This window comes from Monodon monoceros, unplaced genomic scaffold (genome assembly GCF_005190385.1).
Source record: "Monodon monoceros isolate NGI ecotype Baffin Bay Population unplaced genomic scaffold, NGI_Narwhal_1 Super_Scaffold_13, whole genome shotgun sequence".
In the NCBI taxonomy this organism is placed as follows: domain Eukaryota; kingdom Metazoa; phylum Chordata; class Mammalia; order Artiodactyla; family Monodontidae; genus Monodon; species Monodon monoceros.
The window spans coordinates 21,782,070-21,800,071 of record NW_021703769.1 but is presented as its reverse complement, the minus strand read 5'-3'; the positions used below and the strand labels follow the sequence as shown (position 1 = coordinate 21,800,071).

Here is an 18,002-nt window from a genome sequence, read left to right as displayed (position 1 = left end):
AGCCGGGAGGAGGGAAGGGCCTGAGCTGGGGAGGATGCCTCAGGTTAGAGGCTTTGAAGTACTGGAGGATCTCAACCAGCAACAATAGGAAGAGTGTCTCAGGGGGTCACAGCTTGAGCAAAGCTCTCAAAACTTTGATTCTGCCTCTTTCACCCAGAGTCAGAGGGCAGCCCTCACATCTTCCTTTGTCCAGCCCCTTCCCTTCCTTCTTCCTGCCTTCCATGATGGGCTGGGGTCTGCCAGGAAGTGATGGAGTTCCATCCGTGGGAAGCCCTTGGGTGGCAGTGAGGCACCCCGATTGGAGGGTGGGGGAGGGTGGGAGTGGATGGGGAACCCTTCCTCACATCACAAAGCTCAGCTGCTCCTCTGGGAGAGTTGGGGGCTGGCATTAGAGGAAGAAGAGGGATAATGGGATGGGGGCGAGAGGCTTAGTGGAAGATGGGCCACCCACATTTGAGGTGCTCATGTCTCATACCTCACCCAGGGACCACCCTGCATGTCCTTCCACTGTTATTGCTTAAGGTCTATTATTGTGAACCCCCTGCTCCAACCCCGCTCCCTGTAGGAATGAAGGACTTTCTGAGTCTAACCTGTGACTGGGCTGGGAGTCGGGGAGGGAGAGCTTAAGGCTGAGCCTGTCTGTTGGGGTTTGGCCAGGGCCGGCTGGGTTGGGGTCCTCACAGTAGCAGCCTGGAGCCCGCACTCCCTGGATCTCCATGCCAAACGGTTCTGCTCCTAGAATCCTGGGTGCTGTGTGGTCTTGGGTCCGAGGAAGCCACTGGGGTCTGAGGTGTGACTGCCCTGAGCCCCTGCCCTGGTGTCTAAGTCTTCAGGAGTCAGAGCCCCTCTGGGTCTGACTCTGGGATGCTTCCTAAATTGCCCTTTCCTCCTACCCAGATGATTCCAGCAGCTTCTCTGGGGCAGTGCTCCAGCAGGCACTGGCTTCTGTCCCCTTGCCCTGGGCACTCCAGTTCTACTTCCCACCATGGGGTGAGGGACCCCTTCCGGCCCTCCTCACACGACTTGCCTTGGCCTCACCCTGCTCTCTCCCCACCAACCATGGGTCCAGGCCTCAGGGCTCGGAAACTTGACTGCCTGGGCCGTACCCAGCTGCCCTGGCTTGCCTGTAATCCCCAAACGGCTCCTCTGGCCAGTCCCAACAGCCCAAATGAGTTAAACAGAAGGACCCACGGGGCATAATGTCCCAGGTTCCAAAGCTGCCACACTCCCAATGCACACGCCAGCCTGAATTACCCACAAGGATTAGGCTCCAAAAAGAGGATCCTGAGGCTCAGAGAGGTGAGGTCAGTAGCGTGAAGTCACACAGCTAGTGACAGCAGTTGGGATGTAAAATTGTTGCTTGGGGACTCCTGGTCCAGTGCTTTCTCCTCTTGCCACATGTGGGAAGGTGAGGGGTCAGGCAGGGAATGTGTGATTCCCTTCCTTCCCTCTTCCTGCCTATCTGATAGGAACCAGGCCCTAGGGAAGGCGCCAGATGCAGTACATCTGCTCAACCTGTTAGGTTTACACCGCTGTTACTTCTGAGCCGGGCGCAGATCGGTATCCCTACCAGACTGGACTGATCTGGGAAGCTGTGGGGCCCCTCATTGTGAGGGCAGTCCCTGGTCCTTGGCTGAGACAGCTCACAGCCACCTGAGGCAGGTTTGAGCCTCCCAGACCGTTGACATGGGAAGATGGGGCTTGATATCTCCATTTCACAGGTGGGCAAACTGAGGCTCAGAAGATAATCACAGTAATCAGCTTACCCAAAGCCTGGCTTGAAGCTGGCTGATTTACACACTTTGCCTGCACGGGAGATTTTGTGAATATTATCTCCTTTTTACAGATGAGGAAACTAAGACCCAGAGAGGATAGGGTACTTGCCCAAGGTCACACAGCAAATCCTTATCGGAGACTGGAACTGAGCTGCTTTGGTTTTTAAAAACATTTTGGAGAGTGGGGAGGAGTACCACAGAGTTGCAGATTTAATTGCTTTTCTTTTTTTAGCCAAATCAAGATACTAACAGCTCATGCATGCTGAGCACCTACTATGTGCCAGGCCCTGTGCCGGTATTTTACATCCTCAGAGGGAGGCATGAGTATCCCCTTCCTGCAGATGAGGACCAAGGTCCTGCAGGGCCAAGGTAATGCAGCCTGCAAGTGGTGAGCTGGGCTGGCGCCAGGACGCTCTGATTCTGGCGCTCAGGCTCTGAGGTACCTCTCAAGCTGGGGCCAGGCTGAAGGTGGACCTTGGATCCTTAGTGAGATTGCAGTGCACCTCCATCCCTGCCCTTGTGAAATAAAACCCCCAAACTGGACTGTGAGCCCAAACTCACACATGGGCTGATGTTAGGCAGGTGGAGGCTCTGCTGGCAGAAGTCTGGGTAGTGTCAGCAGAGTTGAACCCTCACCCTTGCTTCTGGGGCCCTGCTTGGTTGGCCCCTGGGCACAAGCTCCTGCCGGCCTTCTACTGTGAGTGGGTGGCTGGGGGCTTCCCAGAGGCCAGCCAGCTTGCACACTCTGGCTTTGTCAATCTGCCTCATTTTGTAGCCTCTGACCTAGACCTCGGCCCAGTCCTGCTGCCTCCTCCTCCATCTTCCTCTGGTTTCTCTGAGGGTCTCTGAGCCTCTGAGAGGCCTGGGGAGGGTGCAGGGGTCCAGGAGGCCTGCTGTGTCTGGCTGTGGGCACACAGGGGCCCTGGTTCTCACCCTTGCTCTGCTGTTGATTCGCTGTGTGGCTTTGGGCAAATCACCGCCCTTCTCTATGCCTTATTTTCCCCCTTGGTGAAATGAAGACTTGGGACTGGAAGATCTCAGCTCTTCCCTGTGATTTGAGTCCTTGCTGTGTAGCCTTGGGAAGTCTCTGCCCCGCTCTGTGCCTCAGTTTCCCCAACTCTACAAAGAAAGTGCTGGGTTACTCCAGCCTGGGTGCTGTGTGTCCTTGGGCTGGTCCCTAGACATCTCTGAGCCATAGTTTCATCATCTGGGGGGCTGAGGCCTGCCTTCCTTCTTAGCAGGTTGGCCTTGAGGGTCAAATGGGACAGACAAGTGTGGATCCCCCACCCCATGTGGGTGCACACAGAGAGGTAGATGGAGGGCCTGGGCATCTTTAGGCTCTTTCCTTGAGGCGGGCCTCGCCCTCTTACTCCAGGGCCCTCCCTCTCCCACAGAGACCCCCATGTGAGCTTGTGCCCCCGCCTGAGCATGCGTGCGGTGATCTCACAGCCAAGTCAGACCGCACAGCCCCAATCTCTCTCTCTTCACCTCACTCCATCCAGACGGGACCCACACTCTCTGGTTGAGCCTCGGCCCACCTGGCTGGGCCCCTGGCTCTGGGATGCTCACCTGTACTCACCTGTTCTCAGAGAGCTCCCCCAGCCCCACTCTCTCCCAGCCTCAACTTCTCCATCTTCAAAATGGGCTGAAGGATATGGGTCAGAGGCAGCTCAGAAAAACCAGGAGCCAGGGATCCAGGTTCAAGTCCAGACTGTGGCTGTGGGCAAGGGCCTTTCTCTCTTTGTGTCCCGGTGATAGGGAGTGGGGGAGCACATCCTGCTTGCTTGTGTCTTCTCAGGGTTGTGATGAGGTCAAAGCCAGCCTTGGATTGAGAAGCTCAGCAAGGTATCAAGCCCTGCTGCACCCTGTAGGGAAGGCTTCCTTCTCATCTGGGAGTTAGGAACCTGGGCCTGGCTGCTTGACGTGACCTTGAGCAGAGGCCTTTGCTTCTCTAGCCTCAGTCTTCCCATCTGCACAGTGGGAATGGGAGGGGGCTGGACCCTATTTCCCAGGCAGCCCTTCCCATTGGCCTCTCCTCCCTCCCCATAGACCCTCTCCCTGTCCCCTTGGATTGCTTTGGATGCGAGGCCCTAGTGGCTGCCCCGCCTTGTCCCCCCTCCCCCGTCCCCAGCACCGCCTGGCGCTGCTCAGCTCTCTCCCTCGCTCTTTCTGCCTCTCTCTCTCTCACCACCCCCATTTCTGCCTCTTCTTTCCTGTTGGGCTCTCGCTTTCTCCTCCCTCCTCTGTGTCTCTGGACCCCCGCTCCAGCCAGACCTGGTTCACATTCAGATGGCTGCAAAGGTACTTCTGCCCCCTCCCCACTCCCACCCAGACCCAGGGGACCCGCCCTGCCGGGGGCTCTTCCCGCCCATCACCCTGTCCCCATCACCTCCTCCTCATGGGGCAATTAGTGTAGAGGGCCCTGGGTACTGGGGCTCTGCCACCTCAGCTCCCTCTGACACGACTCGCTGTGTGACTTTGGGCAAGTCCCAGCCCCCTCTGGCCTCAGTTTCCCCCATAGATGGGTAGGCTGCAGGAGGAGGCCTGTAGTTTTCAGTCAAGGAGCCCTGTGGGTGTGACCCATGATCTGTGACAAAGGCAAGCATTGCTCCAGTTTGCAGGGTTGGCGCCTGGATTGTCACCAAGCCCCCAAAGAGCCACCCCTTGCCTCCACTCAGGTCTTACCAGCTCCCAGGCTTGGGCTTCCAAATCTCAGGACTTGGGGAGGATTTGAAGGTCTGATTTGACATCCATCTCAGGAGGAATCTTCTCCTGTTACAACTTGCTTGCTCCCCAAAGACAGGGAACTCCCTCCCTCAATCCCAAGGCGGCTCTTGGCATCTTGAGACTGCTTGTTCTATCTGAAGGAAAGCAGATCACTTCCTGTCCCAGGACTCTGCCCCGTGAATTCGGGCCTTGTCATCTGAGTCAGCTTTGGCCAAGAGGCATCTGGGGTAGGGAGGGGAAGAGTCCCAGGCCGCCTCGGCCTGGCAGCTGTGAGAGGCCTGATCTCACTGTTCCCTGCACCTCACTCAGCCTCAAGAGCCCCCAGCACAGCACCTATAAAGATTGCAGAGGCATCGGGCTCCATTGCTGATGGTTCCCTTCTCCTTTGCTCCCTCCCTCTCCCCCTGCTCAGAGAGGGAGACTGGTGGCTGGCCCACTCACTCAGCACAGGACAGACGGGCTATATCCCCAGCAACTACGTCGCGCCCTCCGACTCCATCCAGGCCGAGGAGTGAGTATCGACTCTGGCCTCCTGCTTGCTTACCATCGCTGCCAGTTCAGAGCTTCTCTCCTGGGCTAGAGTGGGAGGTCTGGCTGCCCAGGGCCCCAGCCACATCCCAGGAAGAGGCACTGTGGGTGGGCGGAAGCCTGGACCACCAGCACCATCCTTCCACCTCCCTCCCCAGGTGGTACTTTGGCAAGATCACCAGACGGGAGTCAGAGCGGTTACTGCTCAATGCGGAGAACCCAAGAGGGACCTTCCTAGTGCGAGAAAGTGAGACCACGAAAGGTATGAGTGCTTCTGCTGACCAGTGGGAACTGAGCCTTTTGTGGGTTATTTGAGCCGGGTATTGTGGAATGAATAGGAGTTTGGTATATGGAGTGGGGTGGGAAGAGCCCTCTAGCTAGAGAAAAAGACAGGATCAAAGGCAGGGAGGTCCATTTGAGGAACACTGAGTCACTCTGGGTTGACCAGAGATGCAGCAAAAGGTGATGCAACAGGTGCAGCAAAAGAGGCCAGCCTCTCTGGCCTCAGGTTCCTCAGGTGAGGAATGGGCACAGGTTGTCAGGGAGTCTGAGGGTCACAGAGCAAAAGGCTGTTCCCAGGGAGGGTGTTGATGCAATGGGCCCCTCTCCTTCCCCTTCTCTAGGGGCCTCAGGGGCTGGACTGGGTGCTGGAACCTGGCTTTGCCCTTCCCCCAACAGTCCTGGCCTCTCTTCCTCTCCTGTTCTTCCTCCCCACCAGAGAATGATCACCCCTTTCTCTCCAGCCCCTCCGCACGTGGGTTGCAGACTCTCCATCACCATAGCTACGAAGCTTCCGCTTCCTGTGGGCCGGGGGCTCAGTGGGAGATGGGAAGGCAGAGCATCCGTGTCATGTGTGTGCATTTATGAGAGGTCATGTGGCTGTGCATGCCGTGTGTGGGTCCAGGCATGTGTGTGCACACATGGGGGTGGAGTTGTCTGTGGGTTGCTGTGTGGGAGTGAATTGTTATGGGTTTGTCCTTGTGCCCAAGGGCCTAGGGAGTGTGGACCTGTGTGATCATACAGCCACTGGACACAGGCATGCCTGTGTGTGTGCACATGTGGTCAGGGCTTGGCCTTAGACTCAGGCCTGTGGCTTCTATACGCACACGGCCTGGCCATCTGTAGAAAGTCATGGCTGTCCAATGCAGGCTTTAGAGACCCAGGTATGGGTTCAAGTCCCAGCTCTGTGCCTGACTTGCTGCGTGACCTGAGGCTAGCTGCTTTCCCTCTCTGGGCCTCATTTTCCCTTCTTTACACTGGAGATTGTAACCCCCACCTGAGGATTGTCCAGAGGTTTTGTGGGCTGTGCGGACTGGGCTTCTAGCATGATGCCTGTGTGCTGCTTCCCGAGAAAGGCTTTCTCTGGCCCCTGGAGCCTCCTCCCCTACCCCTGGGGCTCAGCTTTGTTCCCTGATGCCACCCCAGGCATCTCTTAGGCTCAGGCTTAGCCAGGCCTGTTGGGCAGAAGGAAACTTTTCCAGCCCAGAGCTCTTCCAGGCTCAAGGGAAACAGGGAGGGGCCATCGGGATTGGCCCAGCTTAGCTCTGGCAGCCTTCAGGCCACACCCAGTACGTGGTCTTCTGCCCAGGATCGCCCCAGCCTCAGCCAACCACTGGCTCCTGCCTGAGCCTGGAGTCTTCAGGAAGGGGCAGGGCCCGGACAGTGTGCCCGTGGGCAAACCCACAGAGGGGAGGCAGTTAGGCCAGGGACACACAGCCACTTGGGACCATTCCTGTTAGGCTCCCTGCCAGCATTTATCGAGCACCTACTGTGTGTCAGGCCCTCTTATATGTAGTCTCATTGAATCTCCCCAGCAGCCCGGGAAGTAGCCCCATTGTGCAGCGGAGGAAACTGAGGCCCAGAGAGGGCTAGCCACTCGCTCAGGTCACACAGTTGGGATGCACACCTGGGCTTCAGAGGTCTTGCTAGGGCCATGGGTTCATGGAAAGGCTCTCCGGTCAGGTGCCCCTTTGTCCTTTGGCTCTGCCCCAGTGGCCGCCCCAGAACTGGGTGCTCAGAGACAGGCTGGACCAGACCTGGCTCTGCCTGTGCCTCCCTTCTGTCCCGTGTTGGGTAGGTGTGCTCGGTGCCGTGGCCCATCGGTGGGCCGGCATGGTGGTCACGGCTCCTCTTCGGCCTGCCCTGCAGGCGCCTACTGCCTCTCAGTGTCTGACTTCGACAACGCCAAGGGCCTCAACGTGAAGCACTACAAGATCCGCAAGCTGGACAGCGGCGGCTTCTACATCACCTCCCGCACCCAGTTCAGCAGCCTGCAGCAGCTCGTGGCCTACTACTCCAGTGAGTGCCGGGCAGGTCTCCCGGGCGGCCAGCGGGGCGCAGGGGAGAGTACGCCCTCGGAGAGCATGCGGGGGTCTCCGCCTATCCTATGAGCTGCAGACCCTGAGGAAGGGGGCTTTGGGGCCAAGAAGGGCCAGGACTTCTGTCACCCTGGGGATGTGGGCTCCCGTTCCCCTCCCCCCCTCTTCCTCTCCCCTTTCTCCCTCCTCCCACCCCCTCTTTTTTCCTTCTCTCCTCCCTGTGCCCTCTCTTCCCTGTTTCCCCTCTTCCCTCCCCCCACCCCAACCTGCCACTCTATCCTCTCTCCTCCGCAGCTGCCTGGTGAGGAGGGGGCCGCCTGGAGGAGTGAGCTGGGAAGGAGGGGGCATAGGCCGGTGTCCTTTGCCCCTGCAGCCTTAGGACCAGTTAGAACTGGTTACCGGGAGACAAGGAGGGGGTGGCTCTATTGATTGGATTGTAGCAGAGAGCGGGAGAGAGAGCGAGCAGGCGGGGAGCTCACGTGCGCAGGTCGTGAGCGCGGGCCAGGCCGAGTGTGCGGGAGTGTGGCCGATCCATCTGGATGTTCAGGGCTGCCCGGCTGGACTGAGGCGTCATGGCCTGGGTGCTCCCACGTGGACAGCTCTCTGTGGGTGTCTGTGGGCCTGTGGCACGTGGCCGTGGCCTGCGCGTGCAGGTGTGGCCTTTCCTGAGGCCTCCCGACTCCCTCTAGGATCTGCCACCCCGCTCTGTCCCCTTGGCCACCACTGTAGGTTTCATTCTGAACCCCGTTCCCCCAGATCAAAACCCTCCAGGGGTTACCTTGGAATTTTAGGATAAAGACGCCCATGTGGCCTCTGAGGCCTTGGGTAGTCTAAACCTGGCTGGCCTCCCTGCCTTACCTGGGGCCCTCCTTCCCCCAGTCACTCTCCAGCAGCCCCCTGGCCTCCTTTCAGTTCCTCCAACCCAGGGGCTTATTTCTCCCTCAGGGCCTTTGCACATGCATGAGGCAGCGTGCCCTCTGCCTGGAGGGCTATTTTCCTGAGTCAACCACTCACTCTCCTGTGGATCCAAGCTCAGGTGCCGCTTCCTCTGGGAAGCCTTCCAGGATGCCACCCAGCCCACCTGCTATTGCATGCACAGCTCTCCTCTGTCACACTCATGGTCCTCGGAGGTGATTAAGGGAAGTTGGGTGTCGTCCTGAGCTATGCACTCCCTGAGGGCAGGTTTCCACTGGGTCCCTGGCACCTGCCTAGGTAGCCCCCGCTTAAAGTCTGATGAGTGAATGAATGAATGACTCAGGGAGCAGATGCATGAGGCGGTGTGGGCCTGTGTTGGGGACGCTTGTGTACACATAGGTATGGATGCCTGGCCTTGCGGGTGTCCCGTGCCTCCCCGAAGCCTGTGTGCATACAGTGTGTAAGTCTGCGGGACACGGAGACCCCAGCACGGACGCCGGGCCTGAACTCCACCTCCCTGCCTCTGTCTTCAGAACACGCTGACGGCCTGTGCCACCGCCTCACCACTGTGTGCCCCATGTCCAAGCCACAGACTCAGGGCCTGGCCAAGGACGCCTGGGAGATCCCCCGGGAGTCGCTGCGGCTGGAGGTCAAGCTGGGCCAGGGCTGCTTCGGAGAGGTGTGGATGGGTAAGTCCTTGCCCCGGCCCCGCATACCCCGCCATGTGCCCACCTGCGAACCAGGCAGATGTCTGTCCAAAGTGGCAGCTCAAGGCCCCATGGGTCCCCCAGCCTTCGCCTCCACGAGCCCCATCACCTCTGCTGAACAGTGGGCCCTACTTTCAACATGGAGCTCCCCCAGTGGTGGCTGACAGCAAGTTGAGGTGTAGACCGCCACACCTCCACACACCGTGGTACCTGTTTACCCAGAACTGCTCAGGGCTGGGCATCGTGACGTCCCAGTGACGTGCCGTGTGGCCTGGGCTGGGTGGCTTCACTCTGGAGGGCTATTTTTCCGAGTCAACCACTCACCCTCTTGCGGATCCAAGCTCAGGTGCCACTTCCTCTGGGAAGCCTTCCAGGATGCCACCCAGCCCACCTGCTATTGCATGCACAGCTCTCCTTTGTCACACTCATGGACAGAGCCTCGATCTTCCCAACTGTAAAATGGGACTGGTGATAATAGGACACCCTGGTGGGGTTGAGAGAACGCTGGCCCCGTGTGGGTCCACACGTTAGCTTCAGCTGTGGGAAGAGAAGCCCCCGCTCACAGAAGGAGTACAGGGTCTGGCGTGTTCCAGGCCTCTTAATGATCTCCTGTCTAACTCTGGAGAGACGGCCAAACCGTCCTTGAAAACAAAATGCCATGCAGCCCTGACAAAACCCAGGCCCCCTTCTGCTTTGGTTTCTGCTGACACAGGAGTTGCAGAGGCAGTGGTGAGGCAGGCCTGGCTGTTGTGAGCCTGCGCGTCCAGCGAGGGGGTGTGTATGTTGTGTGTGGGGGGGTGGATGGCCGTGTGCTGTTTTCAAGGTTGTTTCATCTGAGCCGCAGTATTCACTTGGCGTCACCACCACCACTTCCCTCCCTTCAGAGGAAGAGATGATGGAGGAGAGCAGAGGGCGTTCCTGGGTGGCAGCACTGCAGGGACAGAGGCCTGCAGGCTGGAGGTCAGGCCAAGTCAGGGAAGGGGAGGCTTTGAGCTGGGGAGAGGGGAGGGGGATGAGAAGCCAGCTCCCAGGCACAGGCACAAAAAGAGGACGTGAGCAAAACCTGAAAAATCCATGGCGTCAGCCATTCCTGTGGCTGCAAAACTCATTCCTGGCTTGGGCGTGCGGTGAACAGTCAGTGGGGGAGGCTCCCGTTCCTCCCTGGATGATCCAGGTAGACTCACGAAGCGCCTGGTACGCATGCCCAGAGGGCCTGTGCCGGGAAGTCCACAGACAGGGGCCCGAGCCCCAACTCGCACCTGGAGGCCCAGAGATGGGCAGGAATGGGCCCAAGGCGCCTCAGGCCCGGCTGGGACAAAACTCAGATTAAACACACTGGTTTAGAGCACAGCTTCCCCTAAGGCCTCACAATGTAAAAACCAGATAATAATAAAATGACAGCTGCAGCTATTATTAACTGTGTCCTTACAGTGGGCTTGGCCCAGTGGCTAAAATCTCATTTAATCCTCAAACAGCCCACAGGTGGATACTATAGCATCCCCATTTTCCGGATGAGAAAATCGAGGCTCAGAGAGGGGAACTGGCTCACCTATGGTCTCACTGCTGGGAGGAGGCAGAGGTGGGAGCCAAACTCCTGCCAGACTGACGTCTGAGCCCTTCTAAGTGTGATGCCTTACTGTTTGGGGAGTGTGGCTTGAGACAAGCTCTTGTTCTGGTGGCCTTGTTCTGAGGCCGGCTCTGCCTCACCCCCCGCCCCCACGAGTACGTGCTCCATCTGCTAACACCTGGGCCACCGGAAGGAACATGCCTACCCAGGAGAGGGCGGTTGAGTTGGAACCATGGTCCCCCAGCTCTCGGATGAGGGTGCTGCTTTGGGGGACATCTCTAATAATCAGCGTCCGAACAACAGCTCCTGTTTCTTGAGCGTGCCCTGTGTGAGGAGCGTCCTGCCCATCTGCAGATGGGACACTGAGGTCCAGAAAGGGGCTGGGCCTTGGCTTGGCTTGTCACGTGGCCTGGGAGGCCAGAGCTGAAATTGGTACCCAGGCCGGCAGATCCTGGTCCCTGTGGGGTGAGAATGGGGGTCCTCCCCTGAGGCAGCCTGCACCCCTTTCCATGCAGGGACCTGGAATGGCACCACCAGGGTGGCCATCAAAACTCTGAAGCCCGGCACGATGTCTCCGGAGGCCTTCCTTCAGGAGGCCCAGGTCATGAAGAAACTGAGGCATGAGAAGCTGGTGCAGCTGTACGCGGTGGTGTCTGAGGAGCCCATCTACATCGTCACGGAGTACATGAGCAAGGGTGAGGCCTGCGTGATGGCGCGGACACATGGGTGACCCCTGGCTGGGGTCCTCACAAAAGGGCAGGTGGGATGTGCTTCACCTCCCACCACATCTAGAGCATACGCCTTTAAAGGTGGAATGAATGGAAAGAACCAACTTCCCATGTCAATGGAAAGTTAAACCAAAGGTTGCCTTTCTCCGTTCATTTTGTTTTTAATGATTTCCCACGATGCATCTATGTCCCCCCATTTGCTGGTTTTGTAAAGCCATTTGCCGTTCTGGGGCTGGAAGGAGAACTCCCTGAATCCTCCAAGCTGAGCCACAGCACATCTGGGTCAAGTTCCTGGCTTGACTTTTACTTGGTTTTGAAATTAATTATTTTTCAAAATTCTACTTTTTGGAGGCATAATTTACATGGGATAAAATACACCATTTTAAGCGTCCAGTTCGGTGAGTTTTAACAAATTGCTATGCTGTGTATCTCCTACCACAACCGAGATATAGACGGCCGTCACCCCCGGAAGCGCCCTCGTACCCCTTTGCAGGTAGTGCTCTCCAACCCCAAACCCACAGAGCCGCTGATGGGCTTAATGTCTTCGCAGAGTTGTTTCTTCTAGAATTTCGTATAGCTACATCTTTTACATCCGAGGGTTTTCCTTCTCGTCGTGTGATTCAGTAGTTTGTTCCTTTTTGTTGCTGACTAGTATTCCGTAGTATAGCCGTACCACACTTCTGTTTGCCTAGAGGCGGACATTTGGTTGTTTCCCATCCTGCTTGCCTTTTAAGTGACAAACACAGACTTTATTCAGAGGTGGGTTTGCACAAAATCTGCTGTGTGGTTAAAGTGAGGCCAGCCTGCCCCGGTGGACGAGATCTGGGAGTCACTGCTTCCTGGCTCAGGGAGGACAGGGTGGGGGCTAGAGCTGCCTTCTCTCTCTCCAGGGAGTTTGCTGGACTTTCTCAAGGGGGAGACAGGCAAGTACCTGCGGCTGCCTCAGCTGGTGGACATGGCTGCTCAGGTGAGCCAGCCCCTCCCCGCTCCCACACCTGGCCTTGAGCTCTCTGACCCACCTGGTTCAGCCATGTCTGGCCTCTTGAGTGCCCCCTCCAAGGAACTTGTCTTGGTTGCCCCACACTCACTGATCTCATCCCATGTATTACTGGGACCACTTACAGGTGCTGTGAGTGGTGGTTCGGGCAGAAGAAAGAGCCCTTACCTGGGCATCAGGAGTCACTGACTTGCTATGGGACCTCAGACCTCAGTTTTCTTCTCTGTCAATGTCAGTCACGCATCAAACATGTATTAGTACTTGCTTGCTGTAGGCAGTGCTCAACAGCTACTTTTTTTTTTTTTTTGGTGGGGGGTACGTGGGCCTCTCACTGTTGTGGCCTCTCCTGTTGCGGAGCACAGACTCCAGACGCGCAGGCACAGCAGCCATGGCACGGGCCTAGCCGCTCCGCGGCATGTGGGATCTTCCCGGACCGGGGCACGAACCCGTGTCCCCTGCATCGGCAGGCGGACTCTGAACCACTGCGCCACCAGGGAAGCCCCAACAACTACTTTTTAATTTAATCCTTAATACAATCAGGTGGTAGAGATGGCTATTATTCCATTTGACAGGTGAGAAAACTGAGGTTCAGGGAGGGTACTTGGGACAACAGGCAGGACCTGACACTCATCTGTGTCTCTGGGAGCATCTGGGGCCTCTTTTGCATGGTCACCCCACTTCCCTGGCTGCATCTTGTCTTGTGCCTCCCTTTTGTCCTTTGCCCTATGCTACCTCCTCCTGCTGGGCACTGGTCCTGCTTTTTGTGCCAACAGTATTTATTGTAAATTGACGTCATTGCCTGAAGAACTGGGAAGGGTGGGGCATTTGGTTGGCTATCCACTCCTGGGGATAACACCACCCCTGGGCATGTGCCCTGTGATCTGGGAAGGGCAAGGGGTGGCCCCTGAGCCAGGCTCCTGGGTTCTGCCTACAGATCGCTTCAGGCATGGCGTACGTGGAGCGGATGAACTATGTCCACCGAGACCTCCGTGCTGCCAACATCCTGGTTGGAGAAAGCCTCGTGTGCAAAGTGGCTGACTTTGGGCTGGCTCGGCTCATCGAAGACAATGAGTACACAGCCCGGCAAGGTGGGCAGAGGCTCCCGGCAGATGCCGTGTGGCCGTGGGCAGTCACACCCCTTCTCTGAGCCTCAGTTTCCTCCTCTGTCAAGTGGGGATAAGAATGGTGCCTATCTGGCAGAGCGGTCATGATGTTCTCCTGAGCTCCCCCGACCCTTCTTGGTCCTGCAGGTGCCAAATTCCCCATCAAGTGGACGGCTCCAGAAGCTGCCCTCTATGGCCGGTTCACCATCAAGTCAGATGTGTGGTCCTTTGGGATCCTGCTGACAGAGCTCACGACAAAGGGACGGGTGCCCTACCCCGGTAAGAGGGCTCCCCACAGCCCATCTTTGGTCCTTCTGCCCCTGCCCTGGTGACCCCTCTCAGGTGACCTTGGGCAAGTCAAACCCCATCCAGGGCCTCAGTTTCCCCATCTGTATAACAAAGAGGTTGACCATCTGATCTTAGGCTCTGTCTTTGGTGAGGGCTCCCAGCCTTGGGGGGGGGGGGCGGCCTTAGCCACGGTCACAGCCACCCTCTCCTAGGCAGGAAGCCCTCTCTGTTGTTCCCATCAACTTCCCTCTGCCCCACTTTCCTCAGTGGGGCCAGCCTACTCATGCTTCCCTCTGCCCACAGGGATGGTGAACCGCGAGGTGCTGGACCAGGTGGAGAGGGGCTACCGGATGCCCTGCCCGCCCGAGTGTCCCGAGTCTCTGCATGACCTCATGTGCCAGTGCTGGCGGAAGGACCCAGAGGAGCGGCCCACCTTTGAGTACCTGCAGGCCTTCCTGGAGGACTACTTCACGTCCACCGAGCCCCAGTACCAGCCCGGAGAGAACCTATAGGGCGTGGGCTACAGGGCCAGACTGCCTTCTTGGCTTGGATCCTGAGCTGGGTGGCCCCTGACGTGGGGTCTTGCCTGCCTCTGCCTGTCCGCCCCCCGTTGATCCTCTCTGTGGGGCTGAATTGCCAGTGACGAGGCCCCTCCCTCTTTTGTGGCATGGAAGGGCTTGGGGCCTGGGGCCGCCCTGGGGGCGGGGTCCAAGGCTGGCGCAGTGACTGTGCCCCAGCCCCTGGCCAGCTGCACACCTCCTCCCTGCGTTCCCTCCTGGAGCTCTGTGCGTCTCAGCAGGAGGAACTGGGAAGAAGGGCCGGGCTGAGGGCACCCTTTTCTTAGCCTCAACCTACTGCACGCGCTGGCCCTTTCCCACTTCCACGCCACCCCAGGTCTGTCTGCAGAGCTAGCCAAAGAGCCTTTCCAAAGAGGAGTGATGGGCCACTAGCCCTCGGCCTGCCTGCCACCCTGCTCCTTGCCATCCATTTCTGAAACGCCTGTTGGTGGAGGCTGCTGGGTCCAGCCCCCTCTGCTGTGGCTCCCAGGCTGGTGAGGCCTAGCTTGACTTGTTGCTGGTGGGTGGGGTGGACACCTCCCTCAAACCCTGCCCTTCTTAGACCTGAGGGATCCTTAGAGATCTTCAATTCCTTGTCCCCATACTACCCATGGGGAAACTGAGTCCAGAGAGGGGATATGACTTACCCAAGGCCACAGAGCAGTTCAGGGTTGAGGTGGGATTGGAACCTGGTGCTCCCTCTGTCTTCCTCAGGAACCAACAGGATTGTCCTTTGAGGCACTGTGGACAGACTGGGGCAGCCCAGGGGACAAGGGGCCTGAGGACGGGTTAGAGGTAGCAGAGAGAGTCCTGCTGCCTCTGTTTGCTCAGTGGGCTATTGTGGGGGGAGAGAGTGGAGGTAGATGTGGGGCTGAGCTAGAAATGAATGGTACAAGGGTAGGGAGGCAGGTTTCAATCAGAAGGTGGGAGGTATTTGACCTTTGGAGCTAGCCAATCATGAAAGGGAGTGAGCTCACCGGCTCTGGAGGCAATCAAGCAGAAATAGAAGATCCAAATGATTGGGAGGCCCTGGCCTCAGGAAGGAACCCCAGGTCCTCCTTCGCCCAGTTTGTCCTGTGTCATTTCAACGCCTGGCCCCTGCTCTTCTCCCCAGTTTGGCACCTTTAACTCACGAGTACGGAAAGGAGTGCCTAGACTGGGGTGAGGAGAGAGGACTGGGGTGTCTATTGCCACACACCAGGACTGGCTGTGTGCCCTCGGGCAGCCCCTGCTTCCTTCTCTGGGCTGCATTGTCTGCCTCCATTTGAGGCCATGGCCTCTGCAACTGCTCCACTCCTGTCCAGACCCTGTGGCCTGGCATCACGTGGTGAGCTCAGCCCATGGCATCAGGAGACCGTGTTTTGGCCCTTGGGCTATGTGGTGGCTTCTCCCTGGACCTCAGTGTGTCCTTCTTAAATGGGGCAGCCAACAGTTTGTAGGCATCTTGCCAAGGGCCCCTGTGTGCGTGTGTGTGTGTGTGTGTGTGTGTGTGTGCACGTGTATGTTCCTCCATGTGTGTTCATATTTAACATGTAAAAACGCCCTCTGCTCTGTCCCCCAGACCTGTTGTACATTTCACCCACAGCCCCCCATCATAGCAATAACGTTCCTGCTGCCAGGGGTTCTCGAGCCAGCCAGGCCCTGCCAGTGGGGAGGGAGGCCAAGTGGTGCCTGCCTATGAAATTTCAACTTTTCCTTTCATACATGTTTATTACCCAAGTCTTCTCCTGTCCTGTCTCCGTCCCAGTCGAATCTGGACTCACTTACCCCAGCGCGCTCCCAAATCCCCTTCTGACTGCCCAGTGTCCTTTGTATAAGGTGTCCTAATACTGTCTTTTTTTTTTTTTTTTAAACAAACAGTGTTTTCTAGATTTCAGATGACTATGCAGAGGCCTAGGGGACCCCTGGCTCTGGGCAGGGCCTGGGGTTCCTGCGTTCCACGGCCGAGGCCTGTGGGGGGAGGGGGGATTTGGAATTGGTTGTAAATACTTTGCATATTGTCTGATTAAACACAAACAGACCTCAGAGTTTGGTCAGCGGTTTCTTGAGTATCTATTGTGTGCTGGAGAGTGAGAGGGGGTGGGATGTGAGGACAGACTGTGTCAGAGGGGCCTTTGTGCAGGCAGCATTGGTGGCTGGAGGGCTTGAGGCCAGAGAGGGACATAATCAGATTGGAGATCTCTGGAATGCGCCTGTGTGTGCACATCCATCCCTGAGTTTGGGGAGTGACTGCCTGGCAGAAACCTTGCTTATGTCTGAGATGCACAAGGCGAAGCCCAGGGCTTGTGAGCAGGAAGTGTGAGCAGTTGAAGACTCTTTGCCCTGGGTGGATGGTGGCAGTTGACACTCTGGGGACCCCGCAGGGCTGTCAGGCCCTTGTGGAGTTGTGGATGTCCTCACAGGGAGATGCGGTTGTGTGCATGCTGTGTGTTTCCCAGGAGTGCTGGGCTGGGTGGGTGGGGGGTTGGTGAGACTGGGTTAGCAAAAGCCCTGGGCACCCTGGAGAAAAATCCAAAGACCCTTCCTCTCCTCCCTTCTCCCCTCCACCAAGGCACACAATCTGGGAAGTTCATTTGCAACAGTCTATAGGAAGAAATGTCTTTTATATCAGATCACACACTGATCCATGTAAGTTACCTCTGGTCGTAGTAACACTGTTTAATCTGTATAATTAAAAAAAGATTTCAAAATCAGGATGTTTCTCTGTTCACTGTCATTTTCACAAGCCAAATCCCACAATGTCCGGTCAGAATGGACACCTGGAGACCCCATGGGTGTACATGTGTCTTGGGAGCAGAGGTAGGAGCATGGGTGTGAGTGTGCGCTTGTGGGTGTGTGCCTTTGTGTTCACTGGGGTATGCGTGTGGCCCTGTTTGCTCATGGGTGTCTGTGTTGGTGTGTGGACACGTGTCCAGGTGGCCTGTGAGTCTGGACGTCCAGATGTGTGAACCTGTTTTTCCTGGCCCTGTGTGCAGAGATTTGTGTGTACTGCGGGGACACCACTCTAGGTGGTTCTGCCTGAATCTGTGGGCTCCCCCGGGGGCGCGGGCCCCGATGTGTGTGGCGGGGCTCTGCTTGTCTGCGCGGGGCAGTGTGTGTGTCCGCGTGGATGCTTGTGGGCTCAGGGCGTGCACGGGGCGCCGGCCGCTCCGCCAGGGCCCCCATGCACCCGGGGGGCGCAAGGACACCTGCGAGCAGCCCAGCCCGGGGACGCGCCCCAGCCCCGGCGGGGACAAAGCGCTCGTCCGCGCTACCGCGGCGGGTCGGGAGCGCGCCTGCGCGGTGGTGAGCCGCGGGTCGAGCCGGGGAAAGCCCCGAGACCCTTTTATCTCCATCTCTCGCCGGTCTCGCCAAGTGATTCAATGCGTGTGTGTCTCTCTCTCTGCCTCCTCCGTCTTTGTCTCTCTTTGTCTGTCTGTGCCTCTTCAGCTCTCTCTCAGGCTCTCTGGCCCTGGCTCTCTTGTCTTCACAATTTTTTGTGTTTCTTTCCTCTTCCCTAAACCCCCTCCCCCCGCACTAATTGGTCTTTCTCTGTGTGCTTCTGATTTTCTGTCTCCGTTTCTGTATGTGTCTGTTTCTCACTGTTGCTAGTTTCTCTTTTTCTCTGTGCCTCGTGGCCGTCTCTATTTCTCTAGTCTCTCTCTCTCTGTGTCTCCGTCTCTGATTTTATTTCCTTATCAATCTCTGTACGGCTCTGCTTCTCCTCCAGACCCTCTCACACCTCCGTGCCTTTGCCCAGGCTGTTTCCACGACTTAGAGTGCCCTTTCTTTCCTCTTTGCAACCTGGCAAAC

The 18,002-nt window shown here is 57.5% G+C and overlaps 1 protein-coding gene across 8 annotated transcripts in view; it reads left to right on the top strand.

Moving 5' to 3' along the window:
* Positions 1 to 16,651, top strand: part of SRC (SRC proto-oncogene, non-receptor tyrosine kinase) — a 56,977-nt gene extending 40,326 nt beyond the window's left edge. For all 8 annotated transcript variants that reach the window (XM_029220248.1, XM_029220246.1, XM_029220241.1 and 5 more), the window contains 9 exons: positions 4,915 to 5,013; positions 5,189 to 5,292; positions 7,179 to 7,328; positions 8,797 to 8,952; positions 11,053 to 11,232; positions 12,156 to 12,232; positions 13,197 to 13,350; positions 13,513 to 13,644; positions 13,957 to 16,651. In XM_029220248.1, the coding sequence (XP_029076081.1) occupies positions 4,915 to 5,013; positions 5,189 to 5,292; positions 7,179 to 7,328; positions 8,797 to 8,952; positions 11,053 to 11,232; positions 12,156 to 12,232; positions 13,197 to 13,350; positions 13,513 to 13,644; positions 13,957 to 14,165 (1,261 nt within the window). In that variant the 3' untranslated portion in view covers positions 14,166 to 16,651. The remainder of the gene's footprint in view (positions 1 to 4,914; positions 5,014 to 5,188; positions 5,293 to 7,178; positions 7,329 to 8,796; positions 8,953 to 11,052; positions 11,233 to 12,155; positions 12,233 to 13,196; positions 13,351 to 13,512; positions 13,645 to 13,956) is intronic.
* The last annotated feature ends 1,351 nt before the right edge of the window (positions 16,652 to 18,002 follow it).